The 22,992-nt window shown below is 35.8% G+C and overlaps 3 protein-coding genes across 5 annotated transcripts; 1 reads left to right on the plus strand and 2 right to left on the minus strand.

Annotated features, from left to right (window-relative positions):
• Window positions 1–947: 947 nt before the first annotated feature.
• LOC132141824 (OCIA domain-containing protein 1-like) lies at window positions 948–4,955 on the plus strand. Of its 2 annotated transcripts, none has more exons than XM_059551489.1 (8): window positions 948–1,123; window positions 1,385–1,469; window positions 1,563–1,616; window positions 2,067–2,114; window positions 2,195–2,324; window positions 2,554–2,714; window positions 4,091–4,237; window positions 4,834–4,955. In XM_059551489.1, the coding sequence occupies exons 1-8, from the start codon at window positions 1,073–1,075 to the stop codon at window positions 4,869–4,871; spliced, it is 714 nt and encodes a 237-aa protein (XP_059407472.1). In that variant the 5' UTR covers window positions 948–1,072; the 3' UTR covers window positions 4,872–4,955. The 2 variants fall into 2 exon arrangements, with proteins under 2 accessions (XP_059407472.1, XP_059407471.1); XM_059551488.1 differs by having other exon boundaries at window positions 951–1,123; window positions 4,088–4,237.
• Window positions 4,956–7,377: 2,422 nt separating this feature from the next.
• Window positions 7,378–10,633, minus strand: LOC132142273 (cysteine-rich hydrophobic domain-containing protein 2). Its single transcript, XM_059552023.1, has 6 exons — window positions 10,359–10,633; window positions 9,119–9,173; window positions 8,611–8,766; window positions 7,813–7,869; window positions 7,670–7,729; window positions 7,378–7,552 (listed from the first exon to the last, which is right to left on the minus strand). The coding sequence occupies exons 1-6, from the start codon at window positions 10,484–10,486 to the stop codon at window positions 7,502–7,504; spliced, it is 507 nt and encodes a 168-aa protein (XP_059408006.1). The 5' UTR covers window positions 10,487–10,633; the 3' UTR covers window positions 7,378–7,501.
• Window positions 10,634–12,473: 1,840 nt separating this feature from the next.
• Window positions 12,474–21,314, minus strand: LOC132142274 (pre-mRNA 3'-end-processing factor FIP1-like). 2 transcript variants are annotated; one of them, XM_059552025.1, is made up of 17 exons: window positions 21,021–21,314; window positions 20,523–20,583; window positions 19,894–19,978; window positions 19,567–19,673; window positions 18,724–18,788; window positions 18,509–18,616; window positions 18,299–18,429; window positions 17,882–17,997; window positions 17,668–17,721; window positions 16,768–16,867; window positions 16,516–16,663; window positions 14,604–14,630; window positions 14,408–14,459; window positions 14,185–14,243; window positions 13,842–14,022; window positions 13,455–13,601; window positions 12,474–12,812 (listed from the first exon to the last, which is right to left on the minus strand). In XM_059552025.1, the coding sequence occupies exons 1-17, from the start codon at window positions 21,097–21,099 to the stop codon at window positions 12,674–12,676; spliced, it is 1,659 nt and encodes a 552-aa protein (XP_059408008.1). In that variant the 5' UTR covers window positions 21,100–21,314; the 3' UTR covers window positions 12,474–12,673. The 2 variants fall into 2 exon arrangements, with proteins under 2 accessions (XP_059408008.1, XP_059408007.1); XM_059552024.1 differs by having other exon boundaries at window positions 12,474–12,815; window positions 21,021–21,312.
• Between the last annotated feature and the right edge of the window lie 1,678 nt (window positions 21,315–22,992).

The following is a 22,992-nucleotide window of genomic DNA, read 5'->3' on the forward strand; positions in this document are numbered from 1 at the left end:
GGAGATGATTTGAGCCTGTGGGGAAGATGAGCCACAGTTTTACTGACCTTATGATGGAGAGAGGCCCATGGAATAATTAGTTCTGAGGTGCAGTAATCTACCTCAGATCAACTATTTATGCTCAGCTATGGTTCGCATTAGGGAACACAAGGTGTCAAAAGATGTAAAAGAAAAGAATACTAATATTATTGATGCACATAGATCTTTCTCACCTTTTATCCTATGCATAGAGATTCACGTGAAAAAAAATAACTAGTGTTACTTATAATTAGTGCATTTTAGTAGTATTTACATGTATATTGTATTATTTATTAATATTTTGAGTTAGATTTTATTTTTATATTTTCGGTTTTCATTCATGTTAATTTTTTTTATTATTATTTGTAGCTTTAATTCATTTTATTTCAGATTTAGTTTTAGTAATTTAATACTTCAAATTTAACTTCAAACTTTATTTCACTTTATTTTTGTTGACAAGTTGACAGCACTTAATCTTTTAATGATTTTTGTCGTTGTTGTTTTAAATCTAATTTTAATCTTTTATTTTATTTCCACTTTATTTCAATTACCAAAAACTATTTTTAATTATTACTATTTGTAATGTGCTTGTATTTTATGCATCACAGTCAACTCAATCACCCAAAGAGGTGTCAATAGACAATTCAACACATCTTGTAATAATTAATTAATTCATAATCAAATATTTGAACATGGTAGCAGACTGTCAGTAAATCACCTGGGTCTATCCCACGTGTTCTTATACGTTACGTGTAATGTAAATGCGGTTTGATAAGTACTTTCACTTAAAAATGTATACTTATGAATTTGTTAGTATACAGTTTAGGACTTAAACATTTTTTTTTATGACCACTTTGAAAAATAACAACGAAGTGGTAGAGTCAGTATTGCTATTCCACGTCAAACCGCATGGTGGCACTGAAAGCTGGTCACCCATGACCTCTTACAGTACCACAGTCGAGGAAGAAGGTTCCAGTGGGTTTGACATTTGTAAGCGTGACTAAAAATAAATAAATAAATAGTGAGGACTGCAACCAAAGACGTCGGATGTACAATGTCCCAGCAGTCTCCAACCGACCCTGAACGGCCAGGAAATGCAGTCTTGGTGTGTTTGGTAACAAACATCACCTAAAAAGGCAGAAAATAAGTGATGTTGACAGGTTATGATCTTTAATGCTGATTGCTGTTGGTCTCTATAGTCTCACATATACAGTAGTCCTGCATGAATGCATTCTAGATCTCATCTGTCTAACTACTGTAATACCACGTTTTTGTCGTTTTGATATTTTGTGGGGTTTAAAATGAAATAGGTGGTGTTTCGCATAAGCGCTCTAATAATAATAATATGTTTAATGTGTATATGTAGGGTCCCACAGGAATTGGCTACATCCCCACAGAGGAGGAGAGGAGGGTGTTCAGGGAGTGCAACCAGGAAAGCTTCTGGTACAGATGTGAGTGGAAATCCAGTATTTTTAATCATTATTATGCTTGTGGTTTTGTTGATATCATAAGTGAATTCTGCTTCTGTCTATATATTCATACAGCTCTTCCTATATCTGTCATCAGCATGGGCTTCACTCAGCTCCTTATCTCTAGAGGTGGGTTTATATTTTATGCAAATTATAAAATGTGATGTTAGGTTGTTATATGCTAATGTCAACTATAAGCTATGTACTGATATAATATTAAAGTTAAAATTAATACTTTAAGGGTGCATTAAAGTAGTCAAAAGTGAAATAAAAAGTGTCAAAATAAGATGCTGTTCTTTGGAAAATCCTATATATAAAAATATCCTGAAAAATTGCTGTTTCTTAAGCATTAAATCAGTATCTTATAATGATTTCTAAAAACTTACATGACACTGAAGGCAAAAAATTTAAATATAATAACAGTTATTTTAAATTGTGATGATATATTTCACAATATTACTGTTTTTCTTTATAACTGATCAAATAAAGGCAGCCTTAGTGAGCAAAAGAGACTTCTTCAAAAGCATGAAAAAATATATTGTAATCTTTTAAACAGTAGTGTAATTGTATTTGTTTCAGGTGCTCTTACGGCTTCCAGTAGATTTGGATCTTTGCCCAAAGTAGCTAGTGAGTAAAATTTACTGTTACTGAGAAGCCTTATTGATAGACAGAATATTAAATCCAAGTATGTGTTAAATATGTGTTAGTTGCTGGTGTTTTCGGGTACCTCGGGGGGAAGATGTCATACGTGAAGACATGTCAGGAGAAATTTAAGAGCTTGGAGAACTCGCCACTGGGGGAGGCACTGAGACAGAGACAGCGCCACCAACCACCAGTGTGAGCAACAACATGCACAAACATTTGAACCAAAAGGTAAAGGGGTGGCGTGTGATTTCTGTGCCACTAGCATCACCAAATTCTCAAAGGATTCCTAAACACTCATACTACATGCTTTCTGTCTTCTGTGGAACATAAAAGAAGATATTTAGATTTTTTTTCCCCAAACAATGGTTGAAATGGTCTATTGGTCTATAGTTGGTCTTTAGTTTACTTTAATGTATTTCAGGATTACCCATAATCACCCAGAACTGAGTGATCCAAACAAAGCTGATTTTGAGCCAACCTTTCAACTTGATGATCAGAGGAATCAGTCCTTCTCCTATTCAAGTGATTTCACTTACAGTGACCCCATGTCCCCAGCAACTCACTCTGACACCCAAATTACGGGTATGTTAAAGTTGTTTCATCTGTTTGCATTCAGATTTGCTGTAGAGGACATTACAACAATGGTGAAACTGATAATCACAATTATTTTGCTCAATTTAATCATGATTGCTTTTTACATTTCAACAGACTTATTGTACTTAAGCACAAATCAAGAGAACATCAACACATGCAGGGTTTATTTTCCCTCATCTAGGTTTCTTATTTATCATATTTAACAAAAACATTAATGCACTATCTATTATAAACTGGGAAAACTCTAAGAAGCTTCTCTCTCTAAAGCTTACAGTAAAATTCCTAATATTAATTCTAAATTAATATTAATTACTAAATTGCCCCCCCCCCCCCCCCCTCCACACACACACACACAATTAAAGCAACGAACAGACTTTGTAGCACAGATCCACAATCACAAACTATATGGTTGAGATTCATGTCAACTCACGATTCGATTCACGATTTGGATTTCACGATTCGGTTCTCTTTTTTTTTTTTGAGATTTAAGACAAGTTATAAATTAAATGTGTCCTTTTATTATTGCTTGGACAAAACGCTACACATTTCTTTGTGATTTTGAAATATAAAACTACAATAATATACTAATATAGCAATTGCATGTTATTGGTCTTTTGTTGGTTCTGATTGCTTCCATTGTTCTCATTTGTAAGCCCCTTCAGAAAAAAGTGTCTGTAAATGAACATTTAAATAACAAAACAAAATTGAAATGTTAAAACAAGCCCCAAATCAAATAAATAACACACAAATAAAATAATCTCTTCATATAAACAAAATAAGGCTTTGTCTGTGCTTTTTCAATTTAAAATTAGAGGAAACCACTGCATTTAATCGTGATCCAACAAAGATTCTGCATACTTGTAACATGAGCAGTTTTTAATCTAAATTCGAAAATTCTAATTTTGAAGGAAAAACAGAATGGTTTGACTTCAGTTTTGTGAAACTATACATAAAAAAAATCTGCAGATGAACAGCAGATGAGCTGAATGAGATTCAGATTCACTCTCTGCCAGCAGGTGGCGCTTAAAGCGTTTCTTTGGTTACCGCTGTAAACAAAGCAGCACTGCACTTATGAACGTTAATATGCATCATACAGAGGCTGAGAATAAAAATAAAAAAAACAAACTTTTCTATAGACAGTAAGTTCCCCTCAGACATACATTCATACAAACTCCTACCCCTAATTGAATCGTGATTTGTTTGGCATCTCACAAATTTGAAAAGATTTTCAGCCGGCTCGCGGTTAATTATGTCATCCCTACTTTATAACCCACCTAACATTTGCTGGAGATTTCATTTCTTAGAATTAAACTGATGTAATTTACTTCATAGTGAAATTTGAAAACATCCCTCTAATCCAGCAGAACCTAATTACATTGAGGAGGATGTACAGAAGAAACACATGCTGTACGAGGAGCTGCGGAGTAAGAACAGGGAAAACTATGAAGTTATGACTCCGAAATCAGAGATGCTGTTGAAGCCTTCGGCCGAGACCAACCCAGCCAAGAGAGGTGAGACCTTATAATAACCAACATCCTAACTAACTAAAAAACCTAAATGGACATGGAGAAAATAAAAAGTTACTACTTTTGAAATAAGTGTCAGGTTGAGACACAGGTTGAGTTTACTAAATAAATACTTATAACTGAGATCTGTCAGTTGAATTTGTTTGATATTTTATTATGCCAAAGCCAAGAACATTTTTCTTCAAATGTTTGGGGTTGGTAAGATTTCTTATGCTGACCAATGATTTAATTGTAAATACACTAAAAATGGCAATATTGTTCAATATTATTTCAGTTTAATCAATTTCATACACTTTTAAAAATGTAATTTATTTGTGTGAATATTCAGCAGTAAATACCCCAGTATTCAGTGTCACATGGTCCTTCAGAAATCATTCTGATAGGCTGATTTGGTGCTCAAGAAACATTTCTTATTATCAATGTTGATAACAATTAATATTTTTGTGAAAACAGCAAAAAAAAAAAAAAACTATACTGACCGTGAAGTTTTTTTCTGTTTTAAGTTAGAGTAGTGTTTTTTACATATACTAGTAAAATAATACTAGTACCTACTGTATATATATTCCTTTTTTTATAAACAGGGAAGAAGAATATATATGGCGACACATGGGAGGAGTGAGAGCTGCTTCAGCACTATTTCACTGTCTAGAACCGCTGTCTGTAACTGATGTCTTCTACAATACAGATGTCTAAATGTGTCTGAGAGATGTGTGTTGTTGGCTTTGTATCCATGTAATTGAGGTTGAGACAGTTTTTGTCTTTAAAGGGGTGGTTGATTGCGATATCTCTTTCTTTAACTTTAGTTAGTTTGTAATGTTGCTGTTTGAGCATAAACAATATCTGTAAAGTTGCAGCGCTGAAAGTTCAGTGCAAACGGAGATATATCTTTTAAAATTCTGTCAGTTTAATGCCTACAAAAAGGGGGACTTCCCAGGTCCGTTATGTCATGAACCCAGATAATGCCCGCCTCCGGGAACACGCAACAAAGGGGGCGAGGCCATACTGTGCGATTTTAAACAATAGGAAGAGAAAACTAGGAGTGCACGTAAAAATCTGTGCATATATGAATCGCAATTCTGTCTTCTATTGATTGTAATAGATGTCGCCCTGCTCTGCATCTCTCTCTCGGCGGTTTAGCGAATCACAACACAATGAGCCGACCAATCTCATCCCATTGCATATTTCTGTAATTTCTGAGGGAGGGGCTTCATAATAACAGGAAATAAATCGAGGTGTTTGTCAGAGAAGGGACAGATCGGATTATTATGTGGTAAATTATGTGAAAAATAATGCGTGAACATGAACATGTTAGACTGCACCCCATAAACAAAATCAAGCCTAGAAAAAAATAACTAGTAAACCACCCCTTCAAATTGTGTACAGCTCTATAAATTAATAATAGCAGCATGATTTTTCAATTTGTAAGGATACACTTAGGTTTTTACATTCCAGGAAGATCATTCTAATGGTGCTTTCCCACTCAAAAACTGGTCCCACAGTTCCTTTAGTATTGTGGTCCAGTTGCTATTGTACTTTGAGAGTTTGTAGCACATGAAGTTGATTATCATTTACAAGTCTCTATAACATCAGTCCCTGATCTCCCCCCCCCCCCTACTCATTTCATCAGCACAATTGCACAAATTATTAAGGTCAGCAGTACATATGATTCAGTGATGAGTTATATGTCATTGTTTAATATATAAGATTCATAAACCCCTTATTTGAAGTATGAGCAATTATTAGCTGGTACTGTTTTTAGAAAGACTAAACCATAATAATTGTGCTTAATTTAATATTAAAGTCTTTGAATTCAAACGGACATTAAAGTATAGGCTTATATTCAGGATTAAATGGAAAAATGAAACAAAAATCAAGTTGGGCATATTTTATTTCTGTACACACATTGTACATAAATACGCTGAAATTATTTTTGAAAAATAAAGACAATGTCCCTGGGATTTGGGATGACATCAGACGAGAGATAGGAAATTGTAATTTCAGTAATAATATTGGTAATCACACACACATACACACACACTTTATAAATTTCAAGTTTTAAGATCTAATAACCAATTTTTTTTATTGAGTATTGGGACATAACTGTTTTATTAACCTACAACTGGATACATTTACATAAATATAGCTCACTACGAGAAAATGTCTGCATAGGACTCCTGACCCAGGATTGAAACAATGATGGAAAAACAAATTAAGTGAAAAATATTTAACCAAAAAAAAAAAAAGCCTATACGGCCCTGGAGAAACTCTGATATTTTAAGAACTATAACTTTTTCTGTTTTGCTTTACCCCCAATAATTTGCTGTAATGAATTAACTTTTTCAGTGACCCGACAAACCTATAAATGTTTTGTCTCACTTGTGAACAAAATTACAAACAAAATATCTCAGGGACAGACAGAAATAATCACCCACACCCACACAAATCAAGAGACAAATATTTGCTGCTCGCCTTTTTAAACCGAGCAAGTAAACAAGGGTTTAAAAAAATACTCAAAAATAATACTCAAAAACAAACAAATCTAATCTGTGCTGCATCACTTCCCACAGGTGCACCTGGACCGCATCCGGTCAGTGACTTCAACTAGACTCAAAAGTCCTGTCAGAGTCTAGATGCTGCGTGGCACAGTCAGTGTTTGATTGTCTTTGTATATAGATGATCATTTGTGAGAAGGAGGGATGGGGAACTATGTATTGTGCATTGACCGGGTCCATTTGGCTCCCAGCTAACTGAAAATCCATATGAATCGTTCCTAACATCCATATTTTTAATGAATACAGTAAAAGAGTTTAATTCTACAATTGCCACTTCCTCGAGCGATTCTTCACTGATCCGTTCCACAGTGATGGTTGTTGTCGGCAAAAGAAAGTCACTTAGCTAGTATGCAGACGGTGTGTGTGATTTAATTAAGGTATAGTAGGCGTTCCGGTTTGGAGCTTTAGAAGTGACTTTCCGTGGCCTCCTCGCTGCCTCTGTGTACCATGTGACAGTAAAGGTCACTATGTATGTATTCATGCACTCGCAAAACCAGAATCAGTCTGTGTGTATGTGGGTTGTAAACAGTGCTTTATCAGTGAGGAGTGCTGTGAGTGGCGCTCGGACGTGAGGTGAGTCGCTGGCTCAGAGTGTGGAGGGAAAAGGGACGAGGCCACATGATAAAACCCATGACTGTACCGGAGAAAGGCACCTCAGGAAGACCACGCCGGAGGGACGAGCTCTGGCCCGCCACAGCTAATCCGGCCTGAAGATGGGAATCTTGGGTAGAAACTCTATCAGGATGACCTATAAATAGGACAGAGAAAGACGTGAGGATTGTGAAGTTAGGCACTTCACTATTTATTTTATTTGAAACAGTCACTGTGCAATTAGAATTTGCTGTGTTTGTTGTTGTTAGCTTACATATTCCATCATGTTGTTGGTTTCACACTTCCTTTTGCTGAGCCTCCAATGCAAACATAGCTAAATGAACAGAGGGCACATAGTAAAATTAGCACCAGAGAGGAAAATACAAACAGCAAACAAGCAAGAAACCTTAAGCATACCTTGTGATACAATCTGTTGTTTTCCCACTCCAGTAACTTTTCTATGGATCTGCGTGTCTATAGGTGAAAGAAGACATTATTCAGCATTCAAAAGGTGTAATAACTTGCTTACTGTTTATGTCCTATAATGTACATTACTGTTGAAAAGTCTGTAGTCTGTAAGTCTCGTGCTCACCAAGGCTGCATTTATTTGATTCAAAAACTCAGTAAATATGGTGAAATATTATTACCATTTACAATAAGATAATTAAGTGAATTTCAGTGTCACATAATTAAAATAAAACAATTATTCTAATGCACTGATTTGTTTCTCAAAAAACATTTCCTATAATCAATGTTGAAAACAGATTTTTTTAAAGTTTAAATTTTCAAACCATCAACACTTTTTTTTTTTTAAATAAATCTTTTGTAAAATTATACATTTTCTTGTGGAATAATGCATTCATTTAAAAAAAGTGCGGTCAATTATCCCAGAAAATACTGTCCCACTTTTCGCCTAAAAAAGAAAAATTAATTGCAACATCTATGGATATTTAAAAGTAGAAACGTAAAGCTTGTTTTTTTTTATTATTATTATTAAAACTTTGTTATTTGCTCTGAATAACTTAGAATATTACACCATGTGGTGAAAAATTATATCACATATATTTCTATTGTGGATGAGTTTCTATGCACCCGATATTTGTGTTTTTATAAACTAATTTCCCCAAGTAATTGACAACATACCACCAATGCTTTCAATAAAGCTAAACTTCTATTAAACCAGGAACATCCCTAGAAGGGACAGAACAAACTCACCCTCTTGCTCAGACAGATGACCGGCCACAGACTAAAGCCCAGGGTACAGCAACAGCACAGACAGCCGCACAACAGCCAGCGCACATTGACTGGGAGAGCCTTCCTCAGACAGCTGTTCACATTGTTTATGCTGGCTTTGAACTCCTCCGGTGCAACCTGTAAATCAACAAATAAAGCAGGAAGCAATGTCATACCTCAGAATTACATGGGACACTTTGTAAAATAGACACTTTTTTTGGAACTTGACAATCAGTTACTTTTGAAAAGTGCAACTATGCAAGTGAACATTCTGCTAAACTTCTTATTCGGTGTCCCATAACAATTTTGAGCTAAACAATTGCTTTAAGCATTATATAAATGTAACAGTGGCACACCATTCCTTTTCCTTTCTGAATACCAGTAACAACAGACTTTGAGGCTTTTCATTTATTCTCATTGAGAAATAGTAATATATAATTCTGCATGCAATATTATTTATTTGAGAAAAACCCACTGAAATTCCACTTACCTTCCCTGTAAGGGCTGAGGGGAACTCAGACTCAAATTTATTGCTCAGTCCAAACCTGCAGGGAAGAAAAATAAATAAAGTTTTGGGATATCAATTTCTTAAACTTCAACAAAAGGCACAAGATTTACCGTATATACCTTAATATACCCGACTATAAGTCGCACCTGAGTATAAGTCGCACCAGTCCAAAAATACGTCATGATGAGGAAAAAAAACATATATAAGTCGCATATATAAGTGGACTATAAGTCGCATATATAAGTGGACTATAAGTCGCATTTATTTAGAACCAAGAGAAAACATTACCGTCTACAGCAAGGAGAGGGCGCTCTATGTATTCAGTGTAGACTACAGGAGCACTGAGCTGCATGGAGCGCCCTCTCGCGGCTGTAGACGGTAATGTTTTCTATAGGTTCATTTCTCTCGGTTCATGTCAAATTAATTTTGATAAATAAGTCGCACCTGACTATAAGTCGCAGGACCAGCCAAACTATGAAAAAAAAGTGTGACTTATAGTCCGGAAGATACAGTGTATATATATATATATATATAACCAAGGGTTTTCATCGTGGGCATGCTAGGGGGTCCATTGAAAAGTTTAGAGAAAAACAGTGTAATAAATAATAAAATTATATCAAAGAAAATAATTAAAATAAACGAAAACTACATTAAAAAGTAAATAAATTTCTAAATCTATTTATCATTTTTTCACAGTATAGATTGGGTCTTTATACAAGAAAATACAGATGCCTTTTGATTTTTAGCATGGAGGTCCCAAGCATGAAGATTTATATTCATACTAGACATGGTTCGCAAACGAATGAAAGTTTCATTATTTTACTCACTCTTGTGATATTCCCATATGTTTTAATAACTTTAACAAATAAATAAATAAAATTTGACAGCCTCAGTCACCATTTCCTTTCATCGTATGGAAAAAAAAAGATGTGAAGGATTACTGAGGCTGTAAAGAAATAGTCACACTAGAGGGTGATCACAACTGACCACAAGACTTAAGTTTTTGAGTGAACTATGCCTTTAAATGTACAATATATTTATATAGCTGCAGCATTTAGAGCATTGAATGCGCATCCCAACATTTCAAATGCTTTCTAGACTGTTAAACTAGGTTTTCAGACTAGGATAAGCTGCTGTAGTGACGCTGCTTAGCGTGTCTCCTGTGTCTCTAAATGATTGATAATCTGTATACGAGCAGATCCAGAGCTGCCGGGTGTCTTACACAGTGACGTGTCCGGATCCGCGCACTATCACCGGGTCCGGAGCGTATTTGAGCAGCTGCTCCTCCGCGGCCCTGTCCTCGTCCTCTTCTTCGTCTTCCTCGTAAATCTCGTCAAAGTCCTCCATCATCTCCCCCTCCTCGGCCTTTATGCTTCCCGAAAGAAGCGCCGAGAAAGACCGTGTTTCGCACTCGTTACGCAAATATTTGCAGTAAGACTGATCGCACAGCCGTGAAGAGAAACGACGATACCGAAATCCGGATCAAAATATCAACATCCGCCGAAAGTCTCGCGCGGTTTGATCTCGGGATACATCGCGAGAGTATGTAAATCGCATTTACTGTTTGGGGCTCTTTCAAATCATTGGGGTGCGACCTGCATTCTTTATAACTAGTAAAATCAAGTGCTAGATGACATAATCCCCCTTTAGCGGCACGTTGAATGATTAAAACTATTCTTCAGATTAATTACTTTAATTTAAAATGTTTCCCTTAGTTTGCGTTTGCTATTTTACGAGGTACATTAAAAGTTTTATTATATGGTGTATAAATATAATCTGCCAAGCTTTTTATTTAAATGATTATTAAATATAATTTTATTAAACAAATAAAGAGCTGAAGAAATATTGCCTGTATATACATTGTATCCTAGTTTCTAAATATTTGCAATTTGTTATATTTAGTACACGACTTGCCAAGGAATTAATACTTTTAACAAGACTTTTCTTTCTTTTTGGAGAATGATAAAGGTTTCTTGAGCACTAAATCAGCATATTAAAGTGATTTCTGAAGGATCATATGATACTGAAGACTGGATAATGATGCTGAAAATTCAGCTTTGCAATCACAGGAATAAATTAACCATTAAAATAGAAAACGTCTCCGGTTACTATCGTAACCTCTGTTCCCTGAGAGGCGGGAACGAGACATTACGTCAGCTAAGACGTATATGGGAACTCCTCCCTTCTCCACTTTCGCTGAAATCTTATTGACTAACGCCAGCTGGGGGCAGCTGGCCAGGACACGGCTCTGGCCAGGACATAAAATGCATGGGCGCGAAAATTACGTCAGAATCACGACTGAACGCTAGCACAGCTGATCAAATAGCTACCACGGCGGCTAACGTAATGTCTCGTTCCCGCCTCTCAGGGAACCGAGGTTACGATAGTAACCGGAGACTTTCCCCTCTCGAGGCGGTAACTCAACATTAGGTCAGCTAAGACGTATATGGGAACTGTTTAAAATAAAGTTAATAAGCCTAATATTAGCTAACTAAATTGTCAAAATTCTCTATTTGGGTTTAGAGATGCCCCCAAATTAAAAATTCCTTAATTTATTCCAGCATGTTCCAAACCCGCAGCAGTTCCTTTTTCTATAAAACACAAAAAGATATCTTGAAAACTATTTCTGCAGTCATAGTGCATACAATTAAAGTCAAAACATTAGATTTTAGACTAGATAAAGTAAATAAACAACAGCGATAATACATATATATATATACAACTATTTTAGTCAACATTTCTAAGACATTTGTTAGGCTACTTTGAGAAAGCAAATTATGTCACAAAGCTGTTCATTATACATTAAGTATATTCATGCAATATTTTTATGAATTGTGTTACTTAGTTTTGAACAAAATCCCTGCAGAACGAGCGTCATTTACCCGTTATTGAATATTTTATCGTTTAATTAATTTTGATTCGTTGATACTTACATTTCGTACTAAACTTCAATTCAATCACGTAACCTAATTAATATTCATTATCCACTTTAACTTCTCAGCAAATCAGTGTAGGCTATTTAACACGCGGCACGCAATCTAATTAATATTCATTAGTAAATTCGCTTTTGGCGTTGGAAGCGCAGACGCACGCAAAATGCGAGCACACAAAGTTTGGTGACATTAAGTAACTAGAACACTTTTATGTACACGCATTATCCAAACATTTCAGAAATTTTAATTGCAGTAATACTTCACAATATTTCTTTTTTTTTACTGTATTTTGATCAAATAAACGCAGCCTTGGTGAGCATAAGAGACTTCTTGCAAAAATCTTTGTACACTGTTCACAATATGTAAAAGAAACTGCTAACACACAATATATTAAAGACACAACAAACATTACCAAATGCTTTTTTTTTTAATCCAACAAATCAACATCTACATGGTACAGCTGCACTGGAATAAACAAAAAAAAGGGAAACATGAAAACCAAAGGAAGGTAAGCTGGATTATGGTTTCATTCAGCATGATCTGGTTGACAACCAGCGCTCTGATGATGATGAGGAGGAAGGAGAGCAGAGAAGAGAGGCAGGAGTTACTCCATGGTCTCCTGGTTCTCCTGGTCAGCAGAACGCTCCTCACTGGGCTCCTTGCCCTCTTTGCTCCTCTTGGACTTCTTGTGCTTATGTCTCCGGTGACTGTCACCCTCCTCGCTGTCATGTCTCCGTCTGCTACTACTGTGACAGGACAGAAAAGGGTTAGAGGAAACTAACAGGTTCTTAAAAAGAATGGAGATTTGTGTTTGCATGCATGACAAAAATGAACTTTCCTTTTACAGGACCTCTTTAAATTTATTTACACAGGTATATATTTTTACCTTTATAACCTTTTTGTAACCTTATTATAATGTACATTGCAATTAAAACTGCATACATAAGATTAATGTTTTAAAGTGTTCCTGTAGCTCAATTGGTAGAGCACTGCACTATCAAGCGCAATGTTGGGGGTTCGATACCCCGGGAACACATGATAGGTAAAAATTGATAGCCTGAATACACTGTAAGTCGCTTTGGATAAAAGCGTCTGCTAAATGCATAAATGTAATTTTAATTTAAAGTGTGAAATGGGGGGGGGGGGGGGGGGGGGTTAATGATATACACAATGATTTAATATGAAACTAAAACTATGAAACAAGATTGCATTCATCCCTACTATATATTTTTTAGGCAAAAATTTTTTATATTTAAAAAGAGTAGTATGTGCAACAGTCTTTCCTTGTGTGATATTGCTGAACTATCTCATGTGTTATAAATATATACATTTTTATTCATTTTCGTGCCCCAAGCCTTCTTTAATTTCCAACATTTGTGTGTTACCTCCTTGATGACTTGTGCCTCCCTTCCTCTTTCTCTCTGTGCCTCCTCTCTCTGTGACGTTCCTCCTTCTCACGACTCGATCGCTCCCGATGCCTCTCATACCCTCGCTCTCCATAGTCACGGTAAGAACGAAACCGTTCTTCATCACTGCAAAAGAGCAAGTTTAATTGATTAAAAGCTCAAAAATAGAACCAGAGAAATTAGGACAAAATATTTTAAACCTTGACAGAGTTAAAAAGTCAAAGACAACTTTTTTCCCCTTTGGAATAACACTTACTGATGCAGAATAGGAATTCAACTTAACATCTAAATTTGTCAGTTTATCAATTCTAAACTAAAAGATGAGAGTACAACTGTGTAGTGAATGATTGGCTTGGCGTCCATCACCTGTTATAAGCCACAGAGGTGGGACTGTGGTCTCTCTCATGGCCACGTTCCCTCGGCCTGTCCCTCTCTCGCTCTTTTTCCCTCTCTTTGTCTCGCCGAGAGTAGTAGTCCCACTGCTTCGAGTTGTCCATCAAACCAGGCCAGGGGTTAACAGCTCCTTGCATGGGTGGAGGAAACCCACCTGAAAACGAAAACCATAAGAACAATCCCCAATGCGCATTATTCTTAATTGAGGTTAATAAAGCCTAGAATAGATTTAAGTACTTGTGACCTGTACTGAGATATAAATTAAATTAGTTTTTCAGATGAGTAGAATACACTGGGGAGATAGTCCCACACTCACCTGGAGGAAAAGGGTATGGAGCAACAGGACGTCCATCATATCCTCCCGGGTGCCCACTGCTAAATACAGCACACAGGCAATTAATCTAAGTGTTAAAGTGCAGATTTTAAATGCTAACACTGAAAATTACACTTCAAAAATGGCATGTATTTAAATCAAAATACAGATCCTTAAAATTAAATAATTTATATATATATGAAATGTGTACAGAAGCTAGACCTACTTGTCCATATTAATAAGTGAAGGAGGAGGTCCTCCAGTGGGAGGGGGGAAATCTACAACACAAACAGAAACGAGACTTAAACAGAAACACAGTAACAGTTCATTATTTATTCACAATCAGTCATAAATTTCAGTAGACAGGTGCTTTAACATAAGTTACTTGCTATGTTTGTTATTTTATTGTGTACTCAACTTACTGGGTGGAGGAACAGTGATGGGAATCCCTGTATATATTACAAAAAAAAAAAAAAAAGATAAGAAAGCGATGAAAAATGATTTCAATAACTGCACAGATTATGACAAATACATAAAAATACAACCACAACAAAAAAGTAAAAAATGCTATGAGAAGCCATAGTGTTAGTGGTGTTGCAAGTGATACTGAAATGTGTGTCTGAGTGTATATATATACACACACACACACACACACACACACACACACACACACACACACACACAGTGTAGAGATCAAAATTTCATGAATTAATTGTATTCTGAAGCACAGTATAAAAAAAACTTAAATGAGATACTTAAAAAAGAACTCAAAATTAGAGAACACTTACAGATTCTTCCAAGTGAATAATGTTAATCTGGCACCTGGTGCTAATTTCCTTATTTATTTGACAAACCCTATTTAACTGGCAGCATTTCCTCTCATTTTTACTGAGATTGCAAGAAGGAGGGCCACTCTGAGGTGACTGAAACCCTGCAACAGGAGGCGGTCCAGATGAAGGCCAAAGGGATGCCCCTTTCAGCCACTGCAAGAGAAGCTGGTCATTCCAGATCTGTGATTTCTCAAATACTACATCTTTAGAATGACACTAACTCATTCAAGTCCCCTAATAAGGCTGGTCATTCACGTAAGACAAATGCACAAGAGGCATGAGACTTTGCTGAGGAGCATGTTGTCTGGAGAGAGGAGAACTGCTCACTTTAGTGATGAGAGCAAGTTTTATTTATGTGGGAGTAATAGGAAACATTTTGAAGCTCAAGTGTGTAAAGAAGTCAGGGAAAGGTGGAGGACGAGGTTTCAATCAGCCTACAATGTTCATGCTAGACAATACTCATGTCACACTGCAAAACAGGTAAAGCATTTCCTTGAAGCTGAGAACACTGAAATAATGAAAGTCCTGATCTAAACCTGACTGAAAATCTCTGGAAAATCCTTGGCGACAAAGTTATGGCGAAGAAAAGTTACCAAACTATATACTAGGACCTCTACACTTCTTACTAATTTTTGACATCTATAACCCTCCCTTGCTACACTGGTTACTCTTCTTCAATTTTGATAACTGTTTTCCACAATTTAAAGTTTTTTTAATTTGTGTTAAATTGTTCTCCAAATTTGATCTCCACTGTGTGTGTGTATATATAGGGCCATATGAAATCTGTTTTATTTTTTCAAATTACATTTTTTCAATTTAAATTTGACTGGATTCCATTTTTTTTTATTAATTTAAATTATGATCATTTTAATGATTCATTTACATGTTATTAATAAAAAACAATGTATAACTAATTAAAATCATGAAACTTATACAATTTAACATCAATATATTAAAGGTTTAACAAAAAATATAAATTTTTAGGGCCATTTTTGTTTTCTCGCGTTTTAGCAGGTCTAATTATTTGAATGCATACAATTTATTATGACGGGTTGCATGAGTATATATGATGACAATAGTTTTACTCAAATGTAATGGTAAAATGCTCAGGAAGTGACTCTCAGGGCAGTTCTGGAGATGTTGTTCATGTATTTGTGTTCTAATTTAGAGAGACGGCAGATGCAAAAATCTGAGTGCTTCAGTATGTGTATTAATGCTCCATTAATACACATAGAGATACGCAGAACGTGCAGGATTCATATTTTTTTTAAGTATTTTTGCAGCTTAATATTTACAGATACTAGTCCATATCGTGATTTAAGTGTAATGATGTACTTCTGATTAATTAATTGAAACTTTGATAAGTGCTGTGACATTCCACGTTATACAGTAAATTCCATTTTTACTACTGGATTCCGCAATCCCGTAAGGCCCCATAAGGCCCTATATATTTATATACATAAAATGTAAAAAATAAAATACAATTCACAGTTGTCAGACTTACGTGGAGGCGGGATTAGAGGTGGAGCCTGACTGACAGGAGGAGGGAGGAATGGAGGAGGTGGGATGTTTGGAGGTAGTGGTCCTGGGGGAAAGAAAGGGGGCGGCATCTTGGCAGGTTCAGACTCAGAGTTGGGATGTTCCGAGATCACCTACAAGTGTTAAAGTCAAATGATTCAGTTCCCAGACATGTTGCCAGCATGATAGTTTTACAGCAGTGTTTTAGGAGAGAGTGAGAGCATGTCACGTATGTAACCTGGATGTTATTTCCCTCCAGATTGTGGCGACGTCGTCCTTCCACCCTGCTAATGGTGGCAGTCTGTCTGCCAATCACATCTATGGTCCCGGGTGTCTTCCTGCAACAAATACAAACACACACATACAGCTTCACGGGAGTGTACATGCATTTCTGTGTTTATCCTCTGTCTTCCAGATCCATAAGATACACACAGCTCAGACAAGGGTTGGGCGATAGGACTGTATATCACAGATTATATATTTGTGAATCAAAACTGCTTTGTCATTTACTCGACAGGGTAATGAAGAAACATTTTAGTTCACTAATCACACTGCAGTAAACTTTGTGACTTGCAACCTTTAATTTGGAATTCAACTGATGTATGGTTATTTTTGAGTTTGAATGTGATGCATGTTTATTTCTGATTGAGTTTTAAATCATTTTTAATTCAAAAGTGAAGTGTGTTTGTGCATCTCCACTGTGTTGTGCATTTATTACAAATAGTGTGGTTTGCATCCATCAACTTCCAAATCATCAGAGAAAATCAATCAAATCATAAACCAGCTAACATAATTGCTAAACAAAATGACTATACCGTGATATAAAATACTGGTCATATCACCTACCCCTACCAGAATGTCATGCCCAAACACACACATAAAAACCCAATATTAAACACTTTTCTAATGACTATAGTTCTGCAAAGAAAAACGGTCCAGATTGCTCAGTCCGCTTTCATAGCAGCAGATTTTGACATTTTTTCATAGTTTTTTGTAGATTAAAACATCACCAACAAAAATGAACTGTGGTACCAATAAAAAAAAAGAAAGACGTTAAATTTAAGCCAATTTAATTTCATATTTAAAAAGTCTACTCAGCCTTGTAAAACAAATCATGCCCATGTCACCTCCCACTTACGTATAATAGGACATTTCTTGAGCGGCAGGCCCTGCCCAATGTGGAGGGGATATCCTATGAGGGCATGAGTAAGGGGAGAGTACATGAGTTATTGAGTACATGACAGATGCGGGACAAACACTGTACATGCATTTCCAAAACATGAAGACTCTGAAACTGGAGTGTGGTAACTGAAATAAATGAACCCCAGTGGATTATGAGAGAACGTGTTTACCTCGCTGGGTTGAGACCTGCTTTATACAGGTTAGATGGAGAGGAAAAGTCTGCTTTAGCTGCATGAGCTGCAACTGTGATCTCCTTTTCACTGTTACCTGTGCGACCCTGCTGAACCTGAAAGAAAGAAGGAGAGAAAGAGGTGGAAAGGGTAAAAGGTTAAAAATGTCAACATTCACATGTTACTGAAGACTGGAGTAATGGCTACTGAAAATTCTACTTTTTCAACAACTTATTCAACAATTTCAACATTTTAAATTATTAAACTATAAAAGTTATGAAATGATCTGAGAGAAATTCATGCAAAATAATTGGTTCCAAAACATTACAAATCAAAGGAACCAGAATAGTGGAATCATATGAAGAAATGTTCAATTCTTTACAATTTCCATCTGTAGTAACAGCTGATAATGCTTACTGAGATCTTGCTGGTGGTGGCTCCAATGTTGTGAATGTCGAGGCCCATGCGTAACCTCTTCTGCTTTTCACAGTACGCTTTCCACGTGTCCTCATTAAAACCATAGTTAAAATAGTCCGACAAGTCCGCACCTGTAAACACACACATATGCTAAACAATATGCAGATACCACAAAAGAGCCATCACGCCGGTTCCTAAATGAATACACACCAGGCTTCCTCCATGGTTTCTCCTCAAAGGACTCCATGTCCACTTCCAGGACTGGAACTCCATTGATGCTGCCTGGAGCGTCGAGGTCTATGCCTTTCACTTTACTACCTACCGAATACACACTTAAATCATGTCAGGAGTTGATAAATGTTGCTTCGTATGAAAATGCATCTGTAAGTGAACTGATGTATTTTGTGAGACAGTGCAACACTCACCTGCTCCATAAGCTCTGCTGCCAGCTGACTTTATGTTCAGATTCACTGGAGTTCCCCCATATGCCCTGCACAATAACACATCATAAATATACCAGTTCTACAATCCATTTCAGTTATAGAGTTTCAAAATAACAACAAAGTAATAAAAAAACACAAATAAAGGCCACATCCACATCACGATTAGTGCAATAATTAATGCAATATTAATTACACTTGGAGGATACCATAATTCCAGTACTGCCAATGATATTTAGAGCATAAAAGGGATAAAAATAAAACTTCTGTTTAATCTTGTGAAGAGATATGATTACTTTATGATGTGTTTGAATCCATGCCTTTGTTTACATATAAACATTGATCGACATGCAAACATAAAGCATATCACATAGAGTAATAGGACACTCAAATGCACAAGCGTCCATGTTTACCATAAGTGATTTGCTCCATGTGTGTTTGTAAGTAAATAAAAGCCTAAATTAAATTGGTTCCTGATTACTTGTACTTTTCATGGAGGCACAGAAACATCTCCGGTTTCGTAAAAACTATCTTATTTTGTGTTTCGAAGATTACCCAAAGTTTTATAGATTTGAAACAAAATAGGAGTGAGTAAATGATGACTGCATTTTCAATTTTGAGTGAACCATCTCTTTAAAGTACATGGTCCAAGTAAGTTAAATCAGAACGATCGGCTGTTTGTTTTTTGTTTTTTTGTCCATCATCTGATGTCAACATGTAAAGTCCACTTCTACCAGCTTGAGCTGCAGGCAATGTCAGATCATCTATCAAACACCCAGTGTGAACCTTGCAGTCTCCAGGACGGGAGCACAGTCACTGGACGCTTACGTGTACTGTGGTGCTCCTGTTTTGATATCGCCGATGGTGACACGGACATCATCATCGTCATCATCGCTGTCGCTCTCACTGTCTTCATCTTCTCCAGGTGCTTCCTCCTAAGACAAACAAAAAGAGTATCTTTAATTAATCAACATACGTGTTACAGATGGGCATGTTACATGAATCTGCAGCTTTCGGCACGCAAAACAGACAAACATTGCAGTGTAATGTACAGGTGTAATATTGATATTTACATTAAGCAAAGCAGCAATCAAAGCTGACCTTACATCAACTCCATCCAAACTGAATGGGGCTGCTACAGTGGTTGTTTGTTACCTGACTGGCCACACCATTTCCAGTAGTGGTGGTGATGTCGGCGGTTGGGGTGACCTCCTCAGAAACAGGAGGAGTAGAGGTCGCACTGCAGATACAGACGGATCAGCATAAGAATGATGCAGATGAACTCCTTAGTCAACTTAAAGAAGCAAACCTTAGCATTGGCTGGTTTAACGGACATGCTATAAAAATACTATATAATGTTCTTTAAGCAAATTTGGAAGCAAGATAGCAGTGTGTGTGGTCATTTGGAAATTTTTTTTTGGAACTTTTATTCATTACTTCACATCAAATGTTGTAATAATAGGGAAAATTGGATAAATGTTTCATATTTATAAAAACATTTTGATTGAAATAAATAGATAAAAATACCATTTGATTAAAATAAGTAAATGAGTGAATAAATATTAAATACCTCTGCGGTACAGTATGATAACTAAAAGAAAAAATACAAACTAAGCATCTTCAAAATAATATTTTAACATACTATAAATGCTAGTATAATTGTGGTCTTTATACAAGAAACAAATATAGATGGCTTTTAAATTTTAAGAGTCAGCTCCGTAACATAAAAACTTGATAACGGTCTCCTTGTCTACAACACTAACAGTAAAAACTTCACTTCTCACCTGATGGCGGCTGTCAGTTTGGCCTCTTCTTCTTCTTCAGTTTCTTTACTTTCACCTTCATCTGTAACAAATACATTATGCATTGGTGACAAACTGATTATGAGCTGAAATATGTTAAAAGGGGCTGCTCGCAAAATACTGCTAATGACAAATATTATTATTTTACATGTGCCTTACAGAACCAAGAATAGATTTGAAAAGTGCTCTTGAAAAGAATCACAAATACATTCCACAACAGAGTCTGTTTGAGATTTGATTTATTATCTTTTAATCCCATCTTTTAATTACTCAAATTATGTATTTAGGATTAATATTTCTTAAATCACGGACATTTAAACATTTAACTTTAGCGAAGTGACAGGAATCTCCTAACACTGCAAGATAAAGGCCCATTCATTATTCATCACACCAATATATATTGCTATAGATTAATAAGCGCATTTCTCCTGTGCTGTTAAGTGTTCATAGATTTGGAGAATAGATTTGGCGCTGACTGACCCCCGTACAACCATTCCTCCTCCTCGTCTCCTGCACTCGCTTCAGCTGCGGTGGTTTTATCCGCCTCCTCCGCAGACATCTTCTCCTCTGGGCTCTACAATGCGCTCCAAGAAGCAAAAGACACGGTCAGATTAAAACCCACCGAATCCCGAAAGAGCGCACGGATATTTCAGTGGGAAAAACACAAACGCACATACGAATAATATAGAAAACAAACTTCTTGAATAATGTTTACGGAGCAATCCACACTTCCTACAACCTCTGTGTGATGCTCTGGCAGACTTGAGGACATCAGTTCCGGTTCATGGGTATACAAATCAAAAGTCTTGTCGGACATGTGATTGGAAAATTATTATAATAATTATTGTTGTTGTTGTTGTTTTCTTCTAATGCTCAAATGCCTGGGATTAAAACAGAATATTCGAAACGTGTGCAGAACTGGAATCTATAAAAAGTGTGATTGTTTTAATCTGTAATAATAATAATAATAATTATTATTATTATTATTATTATAAATGTATTATTGTGTCCAGACGTTAACTGATAAAATAAATGAATAATTATGTATGAATAATTGATATTAATAAAATTTTGTCTGGCACTTTGGTCCAAGTAGCCTACAAAGTTATTGAAATAAAAGTCATTACATATGCATATATCTCCCATAAAAACATGCTAAATGTACACGATTCCTAAAATAACATTTTCAGATCAAATGCATTTTCAGCAATAGTTTTATTTCAACAAATTCCTTGTACAATTTGGGTCATGTGTATGTGTGTTTTCAATAAACAACAATGAAATATGCACATTTCTCTCTCTCTCTCTCTCTCTCTCTCTCTCTCTCTCTCTCTCTCTCACACACACACACACACACACACACACACACACACACACACACACACACACACACACACACATAATTACCAGCAAATCAGAAAACATTTAACTAGTCTTCTTTTACACACTCTCTTGCCTTGAAATGAGCATTTAAGTATAAATATAAAAATAAACAAATAAAAAAAAATGTTACAAACTGATGACTCCTAGGCTAATTTTAATGAGTGCAAATAAAGTCTATTTTAATTGAACTATAATTAATCAATGTTATTTGTGTTCGCAAATTATAATATATATATATATATATATAGATAGATAGATAGATAGATAGATAGATAGATAGATAGATAGATAGATAGATAGATAGATAGATAGATAGATAGATAGATAGATAGATAGATAGATAGAAAACATAAACAATGCACATTTGATTAATTCCTGTGTTGTTTGTTTCGTCTCACAGTGACTGAGCAGAGAGAGCTCCTAACACAAAGTGTGCACATTAACCTCTTTGACCAGTTACAGGAAACTCTGTGTGCAGGCTAGCATTACTGTGAGTGTTTGATGACCAAGCACACAGACAGAAAGATACTCTTTCTTCTTCATTAAGTAAGCATATGGAATGGCCTCAAGAAGTATTTGAATATTTAGGCCACACTTGCTTATAAAATCTAGCAAATAATGCTAGAGTTTTTCTCAGAACTAACTGCTTTTCTTAGCCATTTAAAAAATTATATTAACAAGTTTGTCCTAGGGTGATTTATAGTGATATATAAAGTCAGTTCTCCTAACAGTTCACACAGGTGTCCTAGCAGAGAAAACCACAGGTTTAGCTCATCATCACATTAACTAAGAACATGATCCCCTTATGTTTGATAACCAGAAAGTGTCCAAATAGTTTTATCTTAATTAGTAAATCTGTTGTTTCATTATATAAATATATAAAAATTATTTGTGCAAAATATTTTACTTGTAAAATTGTGGTTGTGCCATCTTTCTTTCTAATATTATTCATCATATCCTGGCTGGAATTTCTAACTTGCCTACAATGATTGGTTTAAGGCTTTGTTTTTATATTGTTTTCACAATTGCTGAATGTATATGTATGTACATTATAGGCAGTTTAGATATC

Source organism: Carassius carassius, chromosome 6 (genome assembly GCF_963082965.1).
Source record: "Carassius carassius chromosome 6, fCarCar2.1, whole genome shotgun sequence".
Taxonomy (NCBI): Eukaryota; Metazoa; Chordata; class Actinopteri; order Cypriniformes; family Cyprinidae; genus Carassius; species Carassius carassius.

Coding starts and splice junctions, on each gene's coding strand:
- LOC132141824 (XM_059551488.1), top strand. CDS start 1,073: ATGTCCCAGCAGTCTCCAACCGACCCTGAACGGCCAGGAAATGCAGTC. Junction 1,617..2,066: donor TCAGCTCCTTATCTCTAGAG/GTGGGTTTATAT, acceptor TATTTGTTTCAG/GTGCTCTTACGGCTTCCAGT. Junction 2,715..4,087: donor CTCTGACACCCAAATTACGG/GTATGTTAAAGT, acceptor CCTCTAATCCAG/CAGAACCTAATTACATTGAG.
- LOC132142273 (XM_059552023.1), bottom strand. CDS start 10,486: ATGATGGAGGACTTTGACGAGATTTACGAGGAAGACGAAGAAGAGGAC. Junction 9,174..10,358: donor GGATCCGGACACGTCACTGT/GTAAGACACCCG, acceptor TCTTCCCTGCAG/GTTTGGACTGAGCAATAAAT. Junction 8,767..9,118: donor CCTCAGCCCTTACAGGGAAG/GTAAGTGGAATT, acceptor GTTGATTTACAG/GTTGCACCGGAGGAGTTCAA.
- LOC132142274 (XM_059552024.1), bottom strand. CDS start 21,099: ATGTCTGCGGAGGAGGCGGATAAAACCACCGCAGCTGAAGCGAGTGCA. Junction 16,868..17,667: donor CAAGAAATGTCCTATTATAC/GTAAGTGGGAGG, acceptor TATTTGTTGCAG/GAAGACACCCGGGACCATAG. Junction 14,460..14,603: donor CATCACTGTTCCTCCACCCA/GTAAGTTGAGTA, acceptor TTTGTGTTGTAG/ATTTCCCCCCTCCCACTGGA.